Below are 27,180 nucleotides of genomic sequence, written 5' to 3'. Positions count from 1 at the left end.
TGGAGTCTTAACCCATAATACTCATGGGGAAAGTAAATTCCACGTGTCTAAGTTGCTCTCTACGTACTACAGTACTTCACAATAGTCAAACTGTGAGCTATAGATTATCGCATATTTCACCAACACCTACTTGATGTAGCAACTTCATCATCTTCGTAAACCAACCCACTGACATTTTTCATAGTCTCCATGGCATTTCTAAGACAATTTTATTATAGGAGATTCCTATCCTAAAAAAAAAAATTCAAGAATATCTTAAACCTATGTATCTATTATTCTAGGCCTTCTGCATGATTCCTCCTGATCCCTAATCCATGATGCTAACTTTGCTGTATCTTTGTAACATGCCAAAAATCCAACGACTCCACCTTCCAAGTCGTTATGCCTTTTTAATCAATTTTAAAACTTTCATTAGTTTAATACCCTCAGCAAGGTCAGTGAGAACACTCATTTGATGGCGTTTAATGAAGTTTCCAAGCACAAGCTCCTTGTCACTTTCTCTTTGGAAAGGAGAGTATCAGCATTAACAATCACTGCTTACACCATTTATAAAACATGCAGATGTGGATTATTAAAGATTAATGCATTTCTGGATTGATGTCGGCATTCCGTTTGTCTCATGCCGAAACCAATTCTGTTATTCATTAGTCAACGACAAATCAGATCATGGGGATGCTGCACAGGATTCAAAGGTGCAAACATGGATAGAGAATGAGTGATGAAACCACTTACAAAGCTACTTAATCTAGATCATCATAGAAAATGAAATGCCATCAAATATGTGAGGGCAATAGAGGAGAATGGCAACAGGTTCACTGCAATCAGGATACGACCCACATACAATCTGCATGGAGTTGGTAGATTGCTCTGAAAATAGCCGTTGTTGCCACATAACCATTTCTCGGTTTTATTCACTTCTGAATTGGACACTGCAGTTCGTATTGTAATGCAATAAAATCGTGTCCAGGATTGATGGTAAAGAAATGCTACATTATGTTGGGACCTGGCGATAAATAAAGGATAACAAGTTTAGTTCTAGACTGAAAGAGCTCAAATGACAAATGCCCACATATGTCAGGTATAACAATGTCACAATAGAGATGAAAGGACAACCAAAAGAAAGACGCTCTCATTTTGAGTGTCATTCCAAAATTACCACATAGAAGTGTGAAGCTTTCATGGTACTTATCTCTTCACAAGACACCAACCTTGATTTTCGTTTCCTATAATTCAACAAACAATTTTGTAACTGATGTGAAAACACCCTTGATTTTCTACAAGTGTTCAATATAACCTGGACTAAAGAAAAAAAAAAAAAAAAAGAGCTACTTGAGTGTTCCCCTAGTAATCTGCTGCCTGAGACTTCAGTATAAGAGACACCCCACGATGCACAACCTGTTCCTAGCTTTACCAGTCTCACTATATGTAAATATTATTGTTCTATGGCATATGGCACACCACATAAACCATGCCTATAATAGACAGAACTTCTAAATGAATGTCAATGCAGTGATGGACCAAATAAAGGAGGAGAACGGGAGGCTGCTGAATTACTAACTATGAAATGAAATAAAAACTTTTTGCTACTTTAGCCAAATAGCCATTATTTTAGTGTACTATGTTAAGAGGACAAAAACCGTAAGCATTGTTGTCCTGCGGCGCTGGGCTTCTAAATTCCAATCTGATCAAGGACAACATCTGCATAGAGTTTGTATGTTTCTCCTGTGTTTGCATACATTTCCTCCAGGTACTCCAGTGTCATCCCAAATTCCAACAACAGATTATGAGCCCCAGTGGGTACAGAACCCAATATGAAGTGATCTAATATGCATGTGCTATATAAATGAAAATGAAAAACTTTTGCATTTGTTTTGAGTGTTACTATTTAGACACCCAGCATATTGGGTACCTTACTTTCCATGTCTTCTTGCAAATTGATTGTATGCTTCCAAACATCTGAAAATACATATAGCAGGAATTCATTCCAAGGGACAGCCAGGACTGGAACAAGCACATACTAACAATTGAATAAAAACATTATAAAAAAGTATAACCTTACCAACTGTACAGTCCACAGTGCGTCGTATACTAAAGAACATTTCGTTGTAGTTGTACTCATACTGAGGCAATGTCACAACCCGTTCCCCACAGTCCACCCCACGTCACAACCCGTTCCCCACAGTCCACCCCACGTCACAACCCGTTCCCCACAGTCCACCCCATGTCACAACCCGTTCCCCACAGTCCACCCCACGTCACAACCCGTTCCCCACAGTCCACCCCACGTCACAACCCGTTCCCCACAGTCCACCCCACGTCACAACCCGTTCCCCACAGTCCACCCCACGTCACAACCCGTTCCCCACAGTCCACCCCACGTCACAACCCGTTCCCCACAGTCCACCCCACGTCACAACCCGTTCCCCACAGTCCACCCCACGTCACAACCCGTTCCCTAGAGTCCACCCATGTCACAACCCCTCCCCTACAGTCCACCTATGTCATAACCCCTTCCCTATCATCCCTTTTGCAGAATTATCTAATTATCTTGTTAAACTTTGGATCTTTTATTCTGTTAAAAAGTAAAAATAATTAACATGCTGAAATTATGTTTTACACAGGTTTAAAATAAAATTTCCATACTATTTTCAAGGTTAGAACTAAAGTGGCATATTTAGGCAGCTTCCTCTGCATGGGCATAGCATAATGACAAACCCTATAAATCTGATCCCTGTACAATGTGATATTTAGAACATTTTTCCCCAGGAAGAGTGATGCTCGGCTCACCAGAGCACTGTACAATCTACACCTACTGGTTTCTCTAAGAAATTTCCAGGAATAGTGTTAACTGGAAATATAGATATAACCCTTTCCAATCCACTGTCTGACGTCCAAAGACATTCTGATTGAAGGCTATACAGCTCCAATGTCAGAAGACGTCCGGCAGGGTATTCTTACTGTAGATTACTGGCTGCTCTGTTGTCGGGGGGCCTCTCCATCATGTCCCACACCACAGTACTGGCTCTAGCCAGCAGATGGCGCCATTGTATGATGGCAGAACGAGAAAGCCCCCTAGGCAACCCTGAATCCAATTTGGATTGCAAAGGGTTAACTCTCAGAACTGCGTAACCATACGAAGTCCTTCAAAGCTAAACTATACTTTTTAACAAAAATGTACTTTAGCTGAAATAGTTTTTCTGTCAGCTTCAAATTAATGCATGTTGTGTTCAGGGTCACCAACATTTTAAATTTATTCTGGACAATTTAACCAAAAAGCACAGACCGCTTAAATGTTATGGACATGTCTCACCCCTTATAGAGACCACGCCCACAGGCCTCAACATGGAAATGTTTGCACTATTTTTCATTTTCAGAGCTGATCATCTATAGAAGACCCAGCGATTGTGGGTTTTAGGGAGCTTCACATGCTTCTTTCAAATAGTAAAGGACAGGATCCCGTTAACCAACCATTAGATTAAAGTAAAGAGGATTTAGAACTTCTTAAAGAAATTCCACTTAGATCAAATATGTAAAAGACAACTTCCTCTAATAAAGGCCGAATTCACACTGGCAGAAATTCCGCTGCGAGATTTCACGCAGAATTTCTGCCTTGGTATGCTGTCATAGGATTGCATTGGTTTATGCAATACTATGCAGACAGCCGTGATTTTGATCGCGGAAAACTCACGCTATAACAAAATTGCAGCATGTCCTATTGCAGTGCGAGACTCGCCTCTGCACTGTGCAGCTGTGCGACAGCCGGTACATCTACAGAGTAGAGCAAAGACCCTGGACAGGTAAGCCGCGGGTCACGGCTCGCATTCCGCTGCAAGAATCTTAGTTGGAATCAGACCCGGCTGCCTGCATTCGGCCATACTCACATTTTGCAGTTGCCATTTAATATGCAAAGAAATCTAATATGCAATGGGGTTGAATAATTTTGATTGCAACTGTGCCTACTGTGGTGAGATCTATCAAAAGTATTCCTAGAGAAAAGTGGAGGAGTTTCCTATAGCAACCAAATATATTGCAGCACATATTTCTCAGGAGTTTTTGGAGAATGAGAAGGACATTGTGATTAGTTGTTCTAGATAACTTCTACACTTTTCCACAATCATACTGATGTTAAAATAAGGTGTCTATCACATTTACAGTCATATTGATGCAATTTCCTACGTAACTGCACCTCCACATTTAAGGAAGCAAAGTGAACACAAGCCTTCAGTTGCACTTTATTATGCTAAAATGTACACATGGAGCATTTATCAAAATGACGCACATGACCCAGAAGGGGGTTCTTTACTGTAAGAGCGGTAAGCCTGGAACAGTGATCGTTTCATACCTTACAGAAATAAAATGGTTATGATTAAGAGAAAACCAATGTGGCTCAATAAGCATGTAAAGGGGTTATAAGGAATTAAGCAATGTGATAGACCGTTGCTTCTTATATTTAAGGACTCTGCAGAGGAGCTGGTTTCTGGTTTGTAATCCAGTGGAACAGACCCGTCACTTTAGTCGCTTCCATGCTAGGACTGGCTGAAAACCACAACAGATACACGGGAAAAGCGTAGGGTAAAAATTCTAGCTCTTTATAGAAAAATCCAGACAAAGGAACAAGCAGCATGTGCCGTCTTACATGTTTCAGGCAAGCATGTTGCCCTTAATCATATACAAGGCACGTGTAAGTAAAACTTCAAACACAATAGACAGCCAATGAGGTGCTTGAAACAAAAAACACGACACCAGAGGCAAAATACAATAACAAGGAAATACCGTGTTTTCCAGAAAATAAGACACTGTCCTATTCATTTTTGCCTCAAAAGAGGCACAGTGTCTTATTTTCGGGGGGTGGTCCTTATACTAACCTGGTCCGCGGCATCCCGATGATCTCCGGCGGCACTGCAGCAAACTGCAGAGTTCTCCCTGTCTGCCATCTCAGCTTCTTTTGGTGACGGTGCTTTGAATGCCCCGCCTGCAGCAAAGCAAGGGCTGTGATTGGCTAATCGAGCGCCAGCAGCCAATCAGGAGGCTGGAATCGGCAATGGACCGCACAGAAGCCCTGCGGTCCACCGAGGGAGAAGATCCCGGCGGCCATCTTCAGCAGGTAAGTAAGAAGTCACCGGAACGCGGGGATTCAGGTAAGTGCTGTCCGGTGTTCTTGTTTAACCCCTGCATCGGGGTTGTCTCGCGCCGAACGGGGGGGCTGTTGAAAAAAAAAACAACCCGTTTCGGCGCGGGACAACCCCTTTAAGAGAAGCTTTATGAGACACAGCGTCTCAAAACATATTTCATTATACCATAATTCTGACCCTTTAGGACTATCCATTACCTCATTAGAAAAATCCCCACCAGGTGAGTTTTCTAGACCAAAAGCAAAGGAGATGTTCTATATATTGAAATTCAATACTTTACACCCTATTGGTTTAAACAAAACTTTAGAAAAAATTTATTGATGCTAAGTTTTAACAGTTTTATAACACAAAGATTAATTTTATGATATGTATTGTATTTCTTATATGTAAATGTATGTTAGTACACTTCCGGGATCGGCTATATGACCTTATATATTATATTACGTCTACACCATGTGATGGGTCTAGACCGCCCCTTCTTAGCGTCATCACATTATCACGTGATGCCGCGTCACCACGCACTATGAAGTTCCTTATACGCCACTATACCACGCAGGGGTTACGATCGCTGTCACGCTGTTACACGTGACTTCCGCTTGCCCCCAAGCCCCTTCTGAGATTGGTGCAGACTTATTTTAGTTTTAACAAGTGTGGGAAGTGAACGCCATGAATGAGGGCGGGATGACACCGGACTACCTGTGCCTACTTATCAGTTCATATAAATTGAGGTATGTTGTACATTTATGTTCATGCTTGAAAAAGGCTTAAGACTAAGCCAAAACGCGTCGCAATAAATAGAATTTTATATAGGACCATCTCCTTGCATTTACTTATACGCCTGCCTGAATTAGAGGGGTGCCACGGGACTGGCACCCCCAAACAAGTAAGACTCCGATAGTGATATTGTGCATGATATAACGGAGCGCTGAGAATTTTTCTTCTGATTGTATCACTGAATGGCTGTGATTGGCTCATTGAGCAGGTTAGCTAAGTCTTATTTTCAGGGGAGGCCTTATATTTCAAGCCTCCCCCGAAAACCAGTATAGGTCTTACTATCGGGGTAGGACCTACTTTCGGGGAAATGCAGTAGAATGAAAATAACCAATAGTGCACTAAAAAAAATCAAGTTGGCAATCCGTAAGTTATTAAAATATGCATCCAAAGCGCCTCTCTATCAAGAAGCTTGTGGTGATCGCAACCCCATAATGGGCGGTTAAACTCTTTCAATACTGCAGACTTGTAGGGCATTTTTTAAATAATGCTGTGATCAGATTGCCGCTCAGTTTAATCAGTGCAGCAGGAATGAACAGTCTAGCCATGCAGTAACCGGGGACGCCTGGAACTAGGGATGGCTGTCTTTGCTTTTGTGATATGCTCACATAATATAAATAATTTTTTTTTTTGAGTGAAACTATTCTAGCTTTTGGAGCATGAACACGTATTGCTTCTGTAGCTTTATTTCAGGTTATATTAAAACTTCAGAAGTAGTATATAAGGGACTTACAGTAAACGAATAAGTAAATATTGGGGTAGATTTACTGTTGAAAATATAACAGTTTTTTTGAGAAAACTGTCTTACATGGTTGGCACCACATTTATCATGGTTTTGTTTAGATCAGTGGTCCCCAACCTTTTTGGCACCAGGGACCAGCTTCAAGCAAGAACATTTTTACAAGTCCTGGCAGGGTTAGGCGGGGCATGGGTGGGGCTTTGGTTATATGGGGCGGGGTTATGAAGGGGGTTGGAGTTTAGTGCATACTTATTTAGTTATGACATTTAGAATGTCCTGGCAGTACACACATAGGGCAGTATGATATATCCCCCCCCCCCCCCGCCTGGCAGCACACACATAGGGCAGTATATAATCTATCCCCCCCCCCAGCACACACATAGGGCAGCATATAATTTATCTCCCCCCCAGCACACACACAGTGCAGCATATAATTTATCCCCCCCAGCACACACACATAGAGCAGTATATAATTTCTCCACCCCCCCCCCCCAGCACACACACAGGGCAGCATATCATTTATCTCCCCCCCCCCAGCACACACACATAAGGCAGTATATAATTTATCCCCCCCCCACCCAGCACACACATAGGGCAGTATATAATCTATTCCCCCGCCCAGCACACACATAGGGCAGTATATAATCTATTCCCCCGCCCAGCACACACATAGGGCAGTATATAATCTATTCCCCCGCCCAGCACACACATAGGGCAGTATATAATCTATACCCCCCCCAGCACACACATAGGGCAGCATATGATTTATTTCCCCCCCCCCAGCACACACATAGGGCAGCATATAATTTATTCCCCCCCCAGCACACACATAGGGCAGCATATAATTTATCTCCCCTCAGCACGCACATAGGGCAGCATATAATTTATCTCCCCTCAGCACGCACATAGGGCAGCATATAATTTATCTCCCCTCAGCACGCACATAGGGCAGCATATAATTTATCTCCCCTCAGCACGCACATAGGGCAGCATATAATTTATCTCCCCTCAGCACGCACATAGGGCAGCATATAATTTATCTCCCCCCCCAGTAATAGAGTAATAGACAGCCCTCCCCAGTAATAAGCAGCCTCCCCCCAGTAATAACCAGCCCCCCCCAGTAATTAGCAGCCCCTCCCCCTGTAATAAGTAGCCCCCACCCCCAGTAATAAGCAGCCCCCCCAGTAACAAGCAGGCCCCCCCAGAAATAGGCAGCCCCCCCAGAAATAGGCAGCCCCCCCAGTAATTAGCAGCCCCCCTAGCAATATGCAGCCCCCCCTAGCAATATGCAGCCCCCCCTAGCAATATGCAGCCCCCCCAGTTGCAAGCAGCCCCCCCCAGTAATAAGCAGCCCCCCCAGTTGTAAGCAGCCCCCCCACCCCCAGAAATAAACAGCCCCCCCAACCCATATACTTACCTCCTCCCTGCTGTCAGCGTCGCTCTCTCTCTGCTTGCCCTGACATCAGTGTGCAGCCCGGCACGCTTCCTCCCCAAGTCCTCTCCTGCGGAACTAATGAGCAAGGGACTTGGGGAGGAGGATCCTGGCTGCACACTGACGTCAGTGTGCTCCGAGATCAGCGCGATTACCAGCGGGGAGCTGCGGCGCCCCCGCTGGTAATCGCTTCAGTGGTGAGCAGCATCGGCACGCCGCGGGCCACATGACACAAGGCAGCAGGCCGGATTCGGCCCGCGGGCCTTGTGTTTAGAACAAAAGTTCCTGGCGGTGCCGCGGACCAGCGCTAGACACCTAACGGCCCGGCCCCGGTCCGCGGACCGGTGGTTGGGGACCCCTGGTTTAGATGACTAGGGGTTTTTAGGTTTTAGTGTATTTCTATATTATTTATGAATCACTGAACAAAAAAGTAAGGCTTTGTGAAACAGAATATGGCCTAAATGCAAACACTGTCAAAAAGTATGCCAAATTTTGGCCACAAATTAGCCAACTAATAGATGGTATGAAATTAGGACTAGACCATCTATAGATCTAACATTTATCATTCATTAAAACTACTCTGATAAATCTGAAGCATTGTAGTCTTGTCTAGTCAAAATTTGCACTGTATCTATTAGGATTATTAGTAAATGTATCCTAGTATGTTTTTTCAAGTTCTTGTTCTAAGTTTTCGTCTGCTTAAACTATACATGAACTAAATAAATTACCGAAGCGCCTGTGATATAATACCCCGTTTCCCTGAAAATAAGACATACCCTGAAAATAAGACATAGCATGATTTTCCAGAATTTTTGAGGATGCAAAATGATATTTCAGGCTTTTTGAGGATGCTTGAAATATAAGCCCTACTCCAAAATTAAGCCCTGCTAACAGTTAATTTAAAAAGTCAATTTAAATAGTGTCCAGGCAGCTATACATGCAAAAATTAGTATAAGACGCGGTCTTCTTTTCGGGGAAATACGGTAGTAGGTCATGATGGAAGAAAGGGAAAAGAGTAGTCCTATAGAGGAGGGGTGCCCAGACCTGTCATATACAATCTAAACAGTACTAATGGCACACATTTTATAGATGCAGTCGAAGAGAGGATGCCAAACTTACTTTGGCTGCATCCATCATTTTAATGGGAGCACACTCCTTTTATCGAAATCTGATGGCTAGGACCTCAGGAGCGCATGCGCACTAGCTTTCAGCTCGGCCCTCATACGCCTTTGTGCTCTGGTAATTTTTTTCCATAGAAGAGTTGGTCTGTTTCCCTGACAACAAGCAGTAAACAACCAGAGGGGAGAGGAATCAATAGCTGCGATATCTGGAGAACGGAGCATTTTGGAAATAAACATGCTATGGGTGAATACATTGCTTTGCAATTACAAACACACTGAAATAGGATTCTTGAAATGGGAATATCCCTTTAAGGATGCATATAAAACTGTGTGGCCGCATTCAAAGATGGCGCCATGCAGAGGCACACTCACAGCTGTAACTATTTAACTTTGCTCCAACAGGGAAGGCAAGACTTCATGGCCACAGTACAAGGCTCGGTGTTACAGTCACTCTCAAAAGGCACATAGATTAGTGTTTGGTAACTGCAATGGAACAGTTTCTCAATGAGGGCACGTGGCATATTTGTCACAATCTCTCAGAGGATACATGCTGTATTGTTTCCAGTTTCAACATTCCTAGCACTAACACAGTGTCTGGTCATAAACAGTAATATTCCCGAGGGCTTTTATGAGTCCACAGTGCAGTCTCTCCAGTTAGAACTCTGGAACCACTACAATACTCTCCTCAAACCCTTTGTGACTAATTGCAATGCTTTATGCCTCCCGTAAAGGTGTTTTTTAAAAGCATTATCGCTGGTGTCGGTGTCGGCCTTAGTTGGGGCTCTGCAAGTGGGCCACGCATAAAAAAAAAAAAAAAAGTCTATTTAACAGGCATGACTTATTTTGTGTAAGTAATACAAAACAACGATCAAAGACTAATTCCTCGGAAGTCTTGAAGACCCAGCTAATTCGGAAAGCTTGTAAAAAGTCAGAGCTGTAGTCACAGTTAAGATGCAAACTGAGCATCGTACGGAGAGGTGTTAAGTGTCCAGCTGCTTCAATTGTACAATGAAAAACTGATTAAAAATAGATGACAGCTTTGCTATTTTCAGAAACGCTGCTTGCCATTTACATTAATCTTGATTTATTCATGAAATATGAAAATGCTTAGGAAAATAGGAAACTAAAATAAGATATTCATTAACATAGTAACATTGTGTGTAAGGCTGAAAAAAAAAGCCGCATGTCCATCTAGTTCAGCCTACCACCCCCTCAATGTTAATCTAGAGGACAGCAAAAACACCCCAATGGGGTAGAAGCCAATTTTCCTCATTGAAGGGAAAAAAAATCCTTCTCGACTTTAATCAGGTAACTTCTGAGTAATCAGTGATATAACATGTAACATTGTAATGCTCAAGAAAGTGGAAAAAAACATTTGCTCAAATTGAGATTACTTTAAAGGAGACTGCAGTTTCAAAATGTTCAAATAGGGAGAATGTTTTTAATAAATTACGGTTTCTTTTCAGTACCCTTCATATATTTAAAAGAATAAGGCCCAATGCTGCCCCCTGTGGTACCCCACTAGTAACGGCAACCCAGAGTATGTACTATTTTTAACCACCCTCGGCTTTCTATCACTGACCAGTTACTTACACACATTGTCGTCCAGACCAAGCATTCTCATTTTATATACCAACCTTTTATGCGGCACAGTATCAAACGCTTTAGAGAAGTCCAGATATATAAACTCTAATGACTCTCCATGGTCCAGTCTAGAACTTATCTCTTCATAGAAGCTGATCAGGTTGGCTGTATAACTTCATATCAGCATTGTCAAACCAATTTCATTGAGGCACTTCAGGGTAGCATCTCTTAAAAACCCCTCAAACACTGTACCCACAGTAAAGGACTTACTGGCCTATAGTCTTCATGTTCACTTTTTGACCCCTTTTTGAATATTGGCACCACATTTACTAAGCAACAATCTAGTGGAACAGACTGTCACTATAAAATCCTTGAATATAAGAAGCAACATTGTATCACATTACTTAATTCCCTTAGAACCTGGGGGTGCATGCCATCGGGACCTGGCAATTTGTCTATTTTAATCGTTTTAAGGCAGCTCTGAAATCCTTAATGTGTTAGACTGGTAACATTTAATGAAGAGTTTGCTTTATAATTCTGCATTTCACCAGATATTTCATTTTCCTGAGTGAATACACTGGGGAAAAAAAGCCATTGAATAGATTTGCTTTGTTCTTCTCACCCTCTACTATTTTTCCTTCATTACTTTTTAAAAGGGCCAACACTTTCCATGCGGTGCCCCTGCAGCTCACCTGCTGTCGTCTCCCCGCTTTGTTATATGCCGTCTGCCGCCCAGCCAGCTCGTCACTAGTGACATTTCTGTACGACATGCCGCGATTTCTTTACCGCGCGAGTTTTCACGTGGTCAAATCGCGGCAGTCTGCATAGGATTGCATTATCTAATGCAATCTTATAGCAGCGTGCACGGATGGAAATTCTGTGGGAAATCCCGCCGCAGAACTTCTGCCTGTGTGCAAGAGGCCTAACACTTTTATTCCTGAAAAAAAAGGTATGAACTACTCACATTGAGTTTTAAAGATGGTTTTAAAAACTTTCCATTTATTGTCCGTACTCTAATTTTTGATGACATTGTTCCAGTCAATAAGGTTAAGGGCAGCCAGGCTCTAGTTTAAACACTCCTCCAACCTTCTAGCCATCTTCTCCCCCAGCAAAGCTCCACCCTCCACATTGTGTTGCGGGCCATCCCTACAGTACTATAGCCAAAAGTAAAGTCGGCCCAATTATCCAAGAAACCAAACTCCTCCTTTGTACACCAACTCTGGAGCCACTTGTTTACCTCACTAATCTTCCGCTGCCTTTCTGGTGGGACACGTGGTACAGGTAGTATTTCAGGAAATACTACTTTTGAGGTCCTTGCCCTAAGCTTACATACTAGTTCCCTGAAAATGTTTTTAAGGATGACCTTTCACCTACGTTCAACTTTGTCATTGGTGCCAATGTGTACCATGACTGCTGGATCCTCACCAGCCCATCCCAGTAATCTGTCAATCTCAAGCGCTAGGAAGACAACACACTGTTCAATGATCCAAGTCTTTGTGGCAGATTACCCAGTATGTCCCCTTAATAATGGAGTCTCCCACTACAAGGGCCTGTCTAGCCTGCCCTGTGCTCCTATTTCCCTTCTTACTGGAGCAGACATCCCCCTGGTGGTCAGAGGCAGTATCCTGCTGCAGCAGTGCTAATCCTGTAATGTGCCAACTTGTTGGGGTGTTCCAGTTCAGGACTAGCCTCCCTGGCACTCTTCTCTCTACTCCTCCTTGCTAATTCTGCTTCTCCAAACTACCATCCACCTCCACATCTACCCCAGCGAGTGCCTGCTCAGTGTGCAGCAAACTTCTTCCCTTGTTGTCAATGGATCTCAGTGTTGCAAGCTGCTCACTAAGGGTGCATTCACACGAACGTATATCGGCTCGGTTTTCACGCCGAGCCGATATACGTCGTCCTCATCTGCAAGGGGGGGGGATGGAAGAGCCAGGAGCAGGAACTGAGCTCCCGCCCCCTCTCTGCCTCCTCTCCGCCCCTCTGCACTATTTGCAGTGGGGAGAGACGGGGCGGGGCTAATTCTCGGCACTTAGCACCGCCCCTGTCCCGCCTCTCCCCATTGCAGATAGTGCAGAGGGGCGGAGAGGAGGCAGAGAGGGGGCGGGAGCTCAGTTCCTGCTCCTGGCTCTTCCTCCCCCCCCCCCTTGCAGAGGACGACGACGTATATTGGCTCGGCGTGAAAACCAAGCCGATATACGTTCGTGTGAATGCAGCCTTAGATCCAGGATCTGAGCTTCTAAATATGCAACACACACATTTTGTAAAGCAGTATGCACCGAACAGCTGTTTACAGACTGCATAAATGGCACAAGATGTACACTGGACAGCATTGTCAAACATGGAGCACATTCTAAACGGGGATGGTACAGATAAAAATCAAGTCATTTATAGAATTGAAAAATAACAGTAAATAGATAAGTGATTCCCTTGTAAATGTCCCCGAATTTAAAGTCATCCAATTTTAAGTCACACAAACTTAAAACAACCACACTTTAAATCAACCATTCTTGCAAGCTCACACACACTGTTTGCTTGAAATAGCTCTCAGCAGCAGCAACTCCTCCAATGATTCCTCTGTTTGGAAAAAACACAGCAAGTTCAGCAGATGCAATCTATCACACCTTAATTAGATACCACCCCCCCCCCCTCAATCATCTATGCAAAGAACTAGAGATTAAACACACTATCAACTATATGCGTTTTAAAATTTAGCAATGCCCCCTCAACAAAATTTATTAACTGCTAGGAAAGAGAAATCTAGCTACAATGTATGAGCTATATGACCACTGTGATTTGATATAAGATACATAAATAAGAATAGAAATAAAAATAAGCAGAGATTCCACACAATTTTAAGTTTCACACAATTAAAACATTCACACTTTAAATTAACCATCCTCGCTAGCTCCCACACTCGTTTTTTGTTTGCTCTCAGCCCTCAGCAACAGTAACTCCTCCAAGGAATCCTCTCTTTAGAAAGGATCATTCACTCATTGTTCATTTTTATTTTATACCAAATAAATATACATTGCATACAGATAGACAAACCATTATATATATATATACACACTACCGTTCAAATGTTTGGGGTCACATTGAAATGTCCTTATTTTTGAAGGAAAAGCACTGTACTTTTCAATGAAGATAACTTTAAACTAGTCCTAACTTTAAACAAATGCACTCTATACATTTCTAATGTGGTAAATGACTATTCTAGCTGCAAATGTCTGTTTTTTTGTGCAATATCTACAAAGGTGTATAGAGGCCCATTTCCAGCAACTATCACTCCAGTGTTCTAATGGTACAATGTGTTTGCTCATTGGCTCAGAAGGCTAATTGATGATTAGAAAACCCTTGTGCAATCATGTTCACACATCTGAAAACAGTCTAGCTCGTTACAGAAGCTACAAAACTGACCTTCCTGTGAGCAGATTGAGTTTCTGGAGCATCACATTTGTGGGGTCAATTAAACGCTCAAAATGGCCAGAAAAAGAGAACTGTCATCTGAAACTCGACAGTCTATTCTTGTTCTTAGAAATGAAGGCTATTCCATGCGAGAAATTGCTAAGAAATTGAAGATTTCCTACAACGGTGTGTACTACTCCCTTCAGAGGACAGCACAAACAGACTCTAACCAGAGTAGAAAAAGAAGTGGGAGGCCGCGTTGCACAACTAAGCAAGAAGATAAGCACATTAGAGTCTCTAGTTTGAGAAACAGACGCCTCACAGGTACCCAACTGGCATCTTCATTAAATAGTACCCGCAAAACACCAGTGTCAACATCTACAGTGAAGAGGCGGCTGCGGGATTTTGGGCTTCAGGGCAGAGTGGCAAAGAAAAAGCCATATCTGAGACTGGCCAATAAAAGAAAAAGATTAAGATGGGCAAAAGAACACAGACATTGGACAGAGGAAGACTGGAAAAAAGTGTTGTGGACGGATGAATCCAAGTTTGAGGTGTTTGGATCACAAAGAAGAACGTTTGTGAGACGCAGAACAAATGAAAAGATGCTGGAAGAATGCCTGACGCCATCTGTTAAGCATGGTGGAGGTAATGTGATGGTCTGGGGTTGCTTTGGTGCTGGTAAGGTGGGAGATTTGTACAGGGTAAAAGGGATTCTGAATAAGGAAGGCTATCACTCCATTTTGCAACGCCATGCCATACCCAGTGGACAGCGCTTGATTGGAACCAATTTCATCCTACAACAGGGCAATGACCCTAAACACACCTCCAAATTGTGCAAGAACTATTTACAGCAGAAGCAGGCAGCTGGTATTCTATCGGTAATGGAGTGGCCAGCGCAGTCACCAGATCTGAACCCCATTGAGCTGTTGTGGGAGCAGCTTGACCGTATGGTACGCCAGAAGTGCCCATCCAACCAATCCAACTTGTGGGAGATGCTTCTAGAAGCGTGGGGTGCAATTTCTCAAGCTTACCTCAACAAATTAACAGCTAGAATGTCAAAGGTGTGCAATGCTGTAATTGCTGCAAAAGGAGGATTCTTTGACGAAAGCAAAGTTTGATGTAAAAACAATGTTATTTCAAATACAAATCATTATTTCTAACCTTGTCAATGTCTTGACTCTATTTTCTATTCATTTCACAACGCATGGTGGTGAATAAGTGTGACTTTTCATGGAAAACACAAAATTGTTTGGGTGACCCCAAACTTTTGAACGGTAGTGTGTGTGTATATATATATATATATATATATATATATATATATATATATATATATATATATATATATATATATATATATATATACACACACATACATACATACATACACACACACACACACACACACCGTGTTTCCCCGAAAATAGGACAGTGTCTTATATTAATTTTTGTTCAAAGAGGTTTAACTTTTTTACATGTATAGCTGCCCGGACACTATTTAAATTGACTTTTTTAATTAACTGTTAGCAGGGCTTAATTTTGGAGTAGGGCTTATATTTCAAGCATTCTCAAAAAGCCTGAAAGATCATTTTGCATCCTCAAAAATTCTGGAATATCATACTATGTCTTATTTTCAGAGTATGTCTTATTTTCAGGGAAACAGGGTATATATATTATATTCCAAATATACTGTATAAAGAGTGGCACGTCACCTAAGACTTGAAACCTTCTTTTATAATATGCTCACACTTTACATTTTACTTTCTGCTATAAAATGTATTATTCTGAGTACTACCCTAAGGGTGGATTCAGACGACCATATATCGGCTTGGTTTTCACGCTGAGCCGATATACGGTGTCTTCCTCTGCAAGGGGGAAGGGTGGAAGAGCCAGGAGCAGGAACTGAGCTCCCGCCCCCTCTCTGACTCCTCTCCACCCCCTCTCCGCACCTCTGTGATATTTGCAATGAAAGGAGGCGGGGCTAAGTTCCGAGAATTCGCCCCGCCCCACCCCTCCTCATTGCAAATAGTGCAGAGGGGCGGAGAGGAGACAGAGGGGGCGGGAGCTCAGAGCACTGCTCCTGGCTCTTCCAGGCTTCCCCCCTGCAGAGAGAGACCACATATATCGGCAGGGCGTGAAAACCCAGACGATATACGTTCGTCTGAATCCAGCCTAATGTAGATATCCATGCAAGGGATTAAAAGAGTGTCAGGATCTTAAATGTATGGCTGGTTTAATAATGTGGACCTGTAGTTTCCTTATTTCAAATTCTACAAGTCTATGGTATGAAAGTATGATTTTTGTAAGTAGATTTTTTTTGTTATATGCTCTTTTTTTTGTATTCTGCTCTTATCAAAGAAAAAAACGTAAGTATTTTTCAGTGCGATGCCTAACCACGTGACTTTATATAAAGCAGAATAAGACATAAGACGCAAGTTACAGCTGCCATGAAATGTAATTCTTTATACCGTGGATAAACTATATTACCGTTAGAACAACTTTTACAAAGTATGTTTCATCATGCTATTTGATGAATAAACACAGTATCATAAGGGGTTAAACATGCTAAACAGCTATAATCAGTTATTCTACTGAAATGGTTAATCTAAAAGGCAGCTTCAGATGTCCCATGTAATGCCCTCTCTCAGCATTTTAAATTTTAGTGACCTTGTGCCCCTGTTTAATATTTAACGGACACTATACTGCTGAGGCAACCTGCTAGGTAAACCGCTGATGGAAGACTTAGGCCAAAAAAAGAAAAAAGGAGAGGGGAAAAAAAAACCAAAAAAAAACCAGAGCCTTGAAACCGTTTCCCTTATTTACATTTTTGCTTTGTTAGTAAACTGGTACGATTTGGCACAGGAAGCAAGACAAATGAAATTAGCATTTGCTACGTTGTCTGGCAGCAGCCGTGCATTTTGATGATGTGCTGTGTCAGCTTTCACTGCTGGCTTCGGTGAAATTAGTCAAAGAAAGAGAAAGAAAAAACATCATCCCATATAGAGACAATCTCATTTTTTATGCCGCTCTGGCATCAGTTTGCTTTCCCAAACATACCCTTATTGTAGATAATTTTATTATTCCACACAGCATTATTTGGGTTCCCTCTATACAAACAAGGCTAAATGTGCTACAATGTTCTTCCTGCAAGCTGCTGAACAAAGAGGGAGAAAGGTAAATCTGAACTGTCCTAGAAAAGGCAACTTGGAAATCTTTTTTCTCTACACAAACATTTAAAACTATATCATCTACATGATTACAAGAAACAGAATTTTATAAAGGTTTTAAAATGCCAATAAAAATTAACCAGTACCACACACAATTGTTCATAATTAGGCTATAATCAGATGTGACAGATTGGTTGCAACAAAATACATTACATGCACAAACAATGAAGCCAAATAAAATGTATTGGGTGCTCAATGGTCGCATATAGAACGAACTGTCTATGCGGGAAACACAAAGGGCACTCCAAAATAATCACAATAAAAGAGAAAATTATTACCAAAATCAATTGAAACACATTTGGCAACCATCTAAAATCACTTCAAAAGACCCAATAGTTGGGAATATATTATTGAACAAAGGCCACATATAGAGTACAAAAACAGGCTACATGTAACCCGGATTACAGAATAGCTCTACTAATAGACATACAAACAGCACCGTAAACATTAAACATCAGATACGGAAATACCCTCTCCTTGGTACCAATGGTGTAAACATGCCCACTCCCCATGTATTACATGAGTACTAGTGTACATACAAAGCCTAGAAAGGTTAGTCAGCATAACAAAGACTATATCCAACAATATGAGGCAAAGAAAGAGATTTCACCCCGTTACCAGAGTCTGAGACTCGGTGCATTACTGGGATGCGAGAAGCTGGATGGTCGTATCGATGAATTATCCCCCACCTGGGCCATTCTGACCAGACTGTTAGGATGTGTTGGGACCAGTGGATGTAGGAGGGCACACAAGGTGACCGGGCCTCGGGACGCCCTCAGTAGAGAGGATCGTTTGATCATCTGACAACACCAGGAGCTCCAACCGCTTCATTGTCCGCCATCCAGAGACAGGTGGAACCATCGTTACAAGCCTCTGTGTCTGTTGGAACCATTTCCAGGCACCTGGTTGAAGGACATTTGGTCTCAGGGAAACCACTACGTGTACAACCTTTGTTTGCAGTAGTGTCGTGAAACAATAAAACTGGACTACTACGGAGTGGAATCGGGTTGTCTTCAGCGATGAATATAGGCTTAGTTTGGGCACCAACAATGAAAGGGTTTGTGTCTGGAGACATTTGGGTCAGCGCCTAAATGCTGCCTTTGCTGCCCAGACTGCTGGTGTGATGGTCTGGGGGGCCATCGCATGCGACAGTCGGTCACCCCCTAGTAGTGGGACAAGGGACAATGACAGCTCAGCTATGTGTTCAGGACATCCTGCAGCCACATGTGTTCCTTTCATGGCAGCTTCCAAGAGGCAGCAGGATAATGCTCGGCTGCAGGATTGCAACTAGAGAGTCGGGGGCCCAGGTGCAAAGGTTCAGCTCAGTTATTAGGCTGTGTTCAGGTTTGTTTCATTTTTGAACCACAATTAAAAAAACACATTAAAAATCTACAAGCGGTATTCAAACACGACATACGTTTTGTGAAACTGCATACACTATTAAAAAAAACTGCATGTGGATTTAAACAATACATGCGTTTTTTTTCTTTTAAACTGCATGCAGGTTTTTGATGCATTTTTTAATTGTGTGTAAAGTGTGCAATTATATACAAGAAATACCCAGGTTATACCAGTATGCTCTCTATCACTATACACAGGGGGATGTATACATCTCCTGTATACAGGGATATTGACCATGCTCATGTAAGGCCGGGTTCACATCTTTGCCGAAACCTCCGGTCAGAAATTCCATCACCGATTTGTCTCAAAATACCAGAAGAAAAAGCCCTGCTTGCAGCGCTCTCTCTTCTTTCACAGAGCCAGGTAGCTGGGCAGAAAGGGGACGGACCCCATTATAGTCAATGTACTCCATCTAGCGCTGTTTGGTTCTATCCAGAGACTGAGCCAGCCATGGGGATTCCCCTCTTCTGCTCCCCAAATGGAGCAGAAAAGTGGAATCCCCAATTTCCTGTATATAGTGATATGGAGAATTTTGGTATAACCTGGGTATCTCCTGTATATAAATATATATTTACAGCTGCTATAAGTTAAACATCTCCTGTACATAGTGATATACCAGATTATACTAGCATGGTATACATCGCTATATACAGGATGTATAGCATATACCAGTAATACATATAAAATTATATAGGAGAACATATCCAGGTTATACTAGGAAATGTACAGTCTCCTGTATATAGTGGTATGTACCATACTGGTATAACCTGGGTATCTCCTGTAAATAATGATATATCTACAGCTGGTATAAGTTATACCAGTTATACATACAAGGTTACATGCAGTACAAACCCCGTTGCACCACATGGGCCGTGGACTCCACTCCACTCATTACTTTCAGTGCACTGCTGGCTGGACCTATATCATGTGACCAATCACAACTGCAGTCACTCAGTGAACGGGAGGACCCCGCGCCAGGGAAGTCTGCAGCCTGTAATGGACTGCCAACTCCCCAGGCAACAGTCCCGCCCCTCCCTTAGTGCCACCCACAGTCGGCCTCCAGGCTGTGGCGGTGAAACAGCATGTGTCGGGGGCCTGCAAGCCCCCATTTGCTAATGGGCCAAGTTGCAATTGCGACTCCTAGTCGTACGCCGGTGCTCACCCGCACACGCAGGGGTGTCACAGGAATGTCCCTACGACATTGCCAAACTTTCGTGGCCTGCCCGGTCGCCAGATTTATTGCCAAAAGAACATGTATAGGGCCATTTGGATGCCAACTTTGACAGCCTATGATCTAGAGGCTCAGTTACAGCAAACGTGAAGCGATATGCTATAGAACACCATACAGAACCTATATGAACAGGGTACTAGAGCCTCGCCTCCATGCCCCCCAAATCACATCTGGTTTCCAAGCTAGAAGTGGTACAATAGGGTACTAGAGCCTCCATGCCCACCCGTATTACATCTTTTATCCAAGCTAGAAGCACTACAACAGGGTACTAGAGCTTCCTTGCCTGCCCATTTCACATCTTGTATCCAAACTAGAGGCAGTACAACAGGGTACTAGAGCCTCTATGCCTGCCTGTATCACATCTTGTATTCAAGCTACAGGCACTACAACACTAGAGCTTCTATGCCTGCCCATATCACATCTTGTATCCAAGCTAGAGGTGGTACAACAGCACTACAAGGGGTCAGTTTTTTTGCAATTAATTATCCTTTTGATTCAGGGTCATGAGATAACTAATGTTATTCACTGCTACAGATAATGAGAAAGATAAGATACTTAGAACCAAGTTTTGTCACTAAATTCCCACGTAGACAAAACGTAAACTCCTTATAGAGTTTATTTATTTTAATAGACCTAAACTTCATATAATATGAATTAAAAGCCATCCATTTAATGTATTATAGAGAAGCAACATAAGACTGATAATAAGTGTATCCTTCTAGACGTGGATCTTAGCCATTTGCAGACAAAATCCTAAATATCTACTAAAAAAAACCAACTCTTCATACTGACAGCTAGATGTCACTACTGGGGCTTCTGAGCAGATTATTTCTTCTCTTTATTTCTTCTCTGGATGGGAAAACACGTGTGCTATGCTGGAAATGATTGTGTACATCTTGTTCATGTAGATGTGGCACAGTACATTGTATAATTTTTCATAGGATGCTACTGGATAGCATAATATATCTACTTACTTACCTACCTACCTACCTACCTACCTACCTACCTACCTACACATACATATATTTGCTGCCTTATGCAGAGGAAAATAAAAATTCAAGTTTTTACCCCATCATTCTGCACTCAATACCCCATAATGGCAAAGTGAAGACAGAATGTTATGAATCCTTGTAAATTTAAAAAAAATTAAAAACTAACATTTTGCATTGACATAAGTATTCACATCCTTTGATATGGCACTTGAACTTTAGCTGTGGGGCCTGCCCATTTCTCTTGATCATCTTTGAGATATTTCTACACCTTGACTGGAGTCACCTGTGGTAATTTCAGCTGATTGGACATAAAATACCGCATCTGTCTATATAAGGTCTCACAGCTCACAATGAATATCAGAGCCAAAACCAAGCCATGAATAGAAAAGAACTGCCTGCAGAGCTTAGAGACAGGATTGTGTGGAGGCACAGATCTGAAGGTGGCTACAAAAAAGATTCTGCTGTACTGAAAGGTTGAGAACATCCCGGACTCTTCCTAGAACCGCCGACCCCCCAATGTTTTCAGGGCCTTGGTAAGAGAGGTGACCAAGAACCCAATGGTCACTCTGGCTGAGCTATAAACATCCTGTGTTCTTTTAAGCCATCTCTCCCTGTGCATTTACGCCCATTTAGGTGTCGAGTCATCTAGTAGGCAGCACCTCTATTTCAAGCACCAATTGAAACTCCAAAGTCCTAGATTTTTTTTTCGTATTACTATTATGCGGGATTGGCTCCACCCTTACTTTTTTCCTCCATCTTTGCATTTCGCATTGATCACTATGACTATTCCTATTGTTTGCCTGCTGGAACAGACTCTACAGGGCCTCAAGGACAATGATGTGTTGTCACAGGTGGCGGAGGAAGGGATACCAATCTCACAATTGTCGGGCCAATCTTCCATTACTCAACACCGCAGGGAGGGTGGCTTTGGGTAAGAAAGGGGGGCATATTCTCCAATGTTTCTCTAGCCATGGGAGAAGTATAGAGAAGGAAGAGCAGGAGGAGGAATAAGAGGAGGGGAATAATACAATTTCAGAGGCAGGGAAGGGGGCTATGCAACGTTCCTTCCATCCATCATTAGCGCCATCTACTCTACGTGAACGGTGGGACCAGCTGGAGGACACTCTTAGGCCTGACCCTGAGGAATGTGGGCCATCACTCTTAGGCACTTTGAAGCACACAAGTGCTTTTAAGCTGCAGTGTTTGCAGAAGGACCATTGCATAGCCCACATAAAATCATCAGATCATTACTGGGTGGCCACCCTCCTTGATCCCAAGCTGCAAGGCCAAAATGAAAAATCTCATTCTGGCAGTGGTGCGGGACCTCAAAATGAAGTAGTATCAAAAGAGACTGTTAAGTAGCTTGAGCAGAGCATTTCCCTAGGGCTGCGGGGATGCATCCTCAATGGAGCGCAGCTCTACGACTCATGATAGACGACCAGAAAGCTGCAGCACCACCACCGGTGGAAGAGGAGTCCAACAGAGATGTGAAACAGTTTTTTTCAGTGAATGTATTCAGACATGTCGCTGGCCCCTTTGACTTGTAGATGTCTAAGCTGAATGAGTGGTCGTAGCTTGCAAACTTTAGAAGCGCTTGCCTGCCGCGCTGCCAGTGTGCTATCAGAAAGGGTGTTCAGCACAGCTAGGGTGTGGTAACTGACAGACACATCCGCCTGTCCACAGACAATGTGGATTGCCTGACATTTATAAAAATTAACCTGTGATTGTTCTCCGTGACAGAAACCAAGTAATCTTGTAAATGTGATAGCTTTTAATGACTAACAAAAATACATGATGTTACAGCAAGCTTTTGGGTCTTCTATTGATCCTTCATCAGGCTGGAATGGACTCTAATCACACTTTGCTTTACTGGCTAACCCCCACGGCAGATTCCACTGATTTGTTAGCACACTGGTAAGTTTTACTTACATATGACTAAGCATAGATTTATCTCCAAGACCACTGTGTGCCCTCAGGGTGTTGTTGCTTTTTTTTTTTCCCCTGCTTTTGCCATACTTTCTTTTACTCCTCCTCCTCTCACAATGAAACTTTTCAAGAAACATCTGTGGCTTTACAGCTATTCCTTGGAGGAAGCCCATGCTTGGCTGTTCTGTTCACCTGGCTAAATTTGTCCGTTGCAAAATTCATGACGTGCTGCTTGCTTTAAAAAGCAATCTACTGTCTCCCTTTTTGATCTAGGACAACCTATGTAGTGACAGTCACACTGATTACAGTGATACATCTGTTACGTGGATATTTGGAGTGGTTTGGGAGAAACTTGGATTTTATTAGTAGCAGAAATGCATAAAGGTTCTTCTAAACTTCTGTACAAATCGACACATCGATTGGACTGTAATCAGTGTGACTATCACTTCATTGTGCTGTTCTTAGTGAGGCCTAGATGGTGACTAGAGTCTCTTCAAATCTTAGTAGATCTATAAAATGAGTTGCAGACTCAATTGTACCTGTCAGTTTGATAACCAATAGACAGATAGCAGCTTGCAGGTTATGTTTTAACATACATTGTTAGAGGTCCCCAAAAATAATAGGGTCTCTAGCTAAAAAATTCAAAGGTAAAGAATGAGGCCACTCTCACACGGGCGTTTGTTTCCTGTGTTTAATGCTGCATTTTTAGCGCAGCACCAAGCGCTGTCAATCACTGCCATTGGTTTCAATGGGGCTTCTCAGACAAGCGTTAAAGCACAGCATTTTTACTGCTGCATTTTTCAAGCGGTGTCTGTTCTATTTTCAGGTGTTTCAGCCTTTTAAAACGCAATGCTTTGACCATTGAAATTAATTGGGTGTGTTTTTAGGGCTGCTGAAAGTGCGGTAGAATGTGGTTACTGCGTTTTTTCATTTCTGGCATTTCAGCTTGCTTGGCTGCATTTATAACTGTGCTGAAAGTGCAGCTGAAAACATAGTCAAAAATGCATGTCAACGCAACTAAAAATGCAGTAAACGATGCGTTATGCTGGCTGCACACAGGCGAATTTGCATTGCGGAATCTGCAGCGGGCGTCCGCCTCCAGATTCTGCAGCAAGTACACCCCATAGCATGCTATTGAAAAATGTTATTTCCTCTACATGAGCGGAAACCAAATAGCGATTTTCCATTCACAGAGGAGGGGGAAAAAAATTAAAAATCACAGCATGCTCTTTTTGGCCGCCTGTAGACAAACAGGTCAGATTCCGCATGCAGGATCCAACAGCGGAATCCGACCCGGTGTACAGTCCGGAATCTTCAAAATCTGTATTGCGCATGGCTTCCATGGACTTTAATGGAAGCAGTCCGCATGGAATTCACCTAAAAATAGAGCAATTGATTTCCGTTCGTGTACAGGAGGGGAAAAAAAGGTAAAAATCGTTTTTCCATTGCATGCTGGGGGCAGTATTTGTTACGGAATCCGGAGGCAGACACCCGTTCCAGATTCTGCAATGCAAATCTGCCCGTGCGCAGGCGGCCTTTCTGTACGGATTCCACCATTAAAGTCAACGGAAGCAGTCTGAGCTGCAGACCTTCCTCAATGACACTGCGAAAAGGTTGCAGATTCTGTGTCATCACGACAACACGGGAAAAGCTAGGATTTGAAAAAAAAACCCCAGCATTGCACATGACCAACGGCTCGCCGTGCGGACCATCCGCAGTACAGTAAAGAAGAAAAGACAGGTACTCGCGGATGCTGGCTAGGCACAGGGTTGGATTCCGCTGTGTGCTCCCGCATGTGGAATCCGACCTGACCGTGTGCAGCTGGCCTTAAAAAAAACAAAAAAAAAACGTAGTGTTTTTTCAAGCGCCTTTGTGAGAGTGGCCTGACTCAAGTTCAGCGTCTTAGGCCTCCCTCACACATTGCAGCGATTTTACTTTCGTTCTCAGCCGCAGCTCCCTGCAGCAGACAGCGTGTTTTGGGGCACCCCATCATTCTGATGGGTGATGAGTTGCGCTAAATGCCCACAGATAGAACAGACAGTGCTCGAAAATTGCAGCACTGGAAAGCGCCATCCAGCACCGCGATCGAACGCCTGTCTGTGAGGCCCCACTGATTTCAACGGGAGCGTTATACTGGGATTACAGCGGCATTAGAAACACTGCGTTACTCGCAGTAAAAAATGTCTGTGTGAGGGACGCCTTAGAGTTTCTTGCTGCATATTTACAACAATCTCCCTAAACCATTTAACGTAATTTGATTAAGATTTCACACTATGTATAAGTCATTGCAAGCAGTTTAGTTTGACTTTAGTTTAGTAATACATTTGGAGTTGCTTCTTTGCATGGGATACCAATAACTAGAGGCAAGTTTGTGTCTGCCTCATAGGACCAGGCAGCCGACTGTAACCATACCCCATTCCCTGTAAGGGACAACTGTATCCAGAATCAGTTGCAAGTCTAGTTATTATATACACCATGTTCTTCATTTAACAACTTGAAGTTTAAATTTAAAAGGGGTTGACGCACTTAACTATGGATGACCACTCAACAGGTAGGGTCATCAGTAGGAAATTGTGAGGGGCCTGTCAACCGGGACCCCCTGCAATGCCATTACAGTGCACAGAGCTGCTGCGTTGCCGGAAACAGACAGCTCTGTGGCCCAGGTTGGTGTTGCAGGCTGAGAATTCCAGGCAGAGTTCCATTCCCTCACTGATAGTTCATCAACAGTTGAAAGGGGAACGACCCCTTTAATATACTATATAATGCTACAATATATTAACTCACCAGGAATGCTAGCAGGTGATATTGGACCTGATCTTGACTGGTTGCTCCCAACAGGTGATCCCACAGGGGATGGTGATGGCCCACCACCTTGAATGCTTTGTAGATGCGGGGATGCATGTGGCGAGAAGGGAGACTGCGCAGGATTGCTCTGCTCCCCCTGGCTGCTTGTAGAACCCGAGGCACTCACAGCGGAACTTAACGTTGCTTCAGTTCCAGTCGGCAAGTCATCAATGGAACCAGACAAGTCCTGCAGAATAGACCAGAAAGACTTTAAAACAGGTGAAAGTGCTGTATAGCGATTTATTTTATAGCAGCACACAAGCAAAAAGGGGATCAGGAAATATTCTACTATGATATACATTTTCTTGAATTCCAGAGAACGTTGAGTGCAGTTGAGGCTCACAAGATTAGTATGCTGAATATGAAGCGGCCTCTTAACCCACATACACTTCCATCTGCTCATTTGTAGGTTGTGGACCCCATATTTCACTTGTTAGAGCCGCAGTTAGACCTTAGGGGTTATACAGGGAAGCACAAAGTCTTGACAGCAGATCAGAGAGCTGTAAAAATGTAAAAGATAACATACTTCATCCAATCACCGGTAACTTGTGCTAGGGATATGTGACCACTGACTAATTAGCTGCGGTCACATTTCCCTGGCACTGCTGCAAAAGGACGCAGAGAGCAGCATAGGACGGGCACTGGCAGAGTAGGAGAAGTAAGTAGGTAGTCTTATCTGTTTTTACAGCACTCCGACCTGCTTCCACAGGTTTGTTTCCCTAGATAACGCCTAAGATTTCATTTTTCTAGTTTATTTGGATCTTCCTACAAAACAATGTATTCCTCAGAAATAACCGCACTAAGTATTCATTTTGATGAATCACAAAAATGTGAGGAGTTTTTGTATTTTGTGCACGATTAGGAGTAAATTAGGGAGAGATTCAAGCTTGTGTTTTTAATTAATGTAATAAGAGTGTAGGGTAATAGAATTAGAGCCTCTACCTACAGGTGCGCTCCGGCTCAGATTAGACGCCGCAGACAGCGCTGTGATATTACAGCAGCAGGGAGGTTGGGGGCCTCGTTGAAAGCAACAGCAAAGGGCAGAAAAGAGAAAAACAATGCAAAATGTAACAGTACGCCGTATCCTGATTGCTTAGCAAATCCTCTCTGCTAATCCCCTGGGGATGTGTGGCGCATTGAGTGACGGCTCCCATGCATTTCCTCAAGTTCATGCCTTCCAGGAATTTGTTCTTGCAAACCTGATGTAACTCATTCATAAAAGCAGAGGAGGTCACGTGCAGCCACAGTGTGTAAGGCCTAAAATATATTATGGGAGGAGGAAGGAGGGGCGAGCAGGCTGCGGTTCCACAGCATGGCTTGACCTGGGGTAACCTCTAAAATGTGATTATTCACACAGGGAGAGGATTTCCTTGAA

At 43.0% G+C, this 27,180-nt stretch overlaps 1 protein-coding gene across 12 annotated transcripts in view; it reads right to left on the bottom strand.

The window, feature by feature from the left end:
• Positions 1-27,180, bottom strand: part of ARID1B (AT-rich interaction domain 1B) — a 490,608-nt gene that overhangs the window by 189,790 nt on the left and 273,638 nt on the right. For 11 of the 12 annotated variants that reach the window (XM_066596068.1, XM_066596069.1, XM_066596077.1 and 8 more), the window contains one exon: positions 25,746-25,992. In XM_066596068.1, the coding sequence (XP_066452165.1) occupies positions 25,746-25,992 (247 nt within the window). Of the gene's footprint in view, positions 1-130; positions 197-25,745; positions 25,993-27,180 lie in introns of those variants that run through there. The other variant, XM_066596080.1, reaches the window with a different exon arrangement.

This window comes from Eleutherodactylus coqui, chromosome 3, assembly GCF_035609145.1.
Source record: "Eleutherodactylus coqui strain aEleCoq1 chromosome 3, aEleCoq1.hap1, whole genome shotgun sequence".
NCBI lineage: Eukaryota > Metazoa > Chordata > Amphibia > Anura > Eleutherodactylidae > Eleutherodactylus > Eleutherodactylus coqui.
The sequence above is the reverse complement of the archived record's forward strand: the minus strand, read 5'-3'. Positions and strand labels throughout refer to the sequence as shown.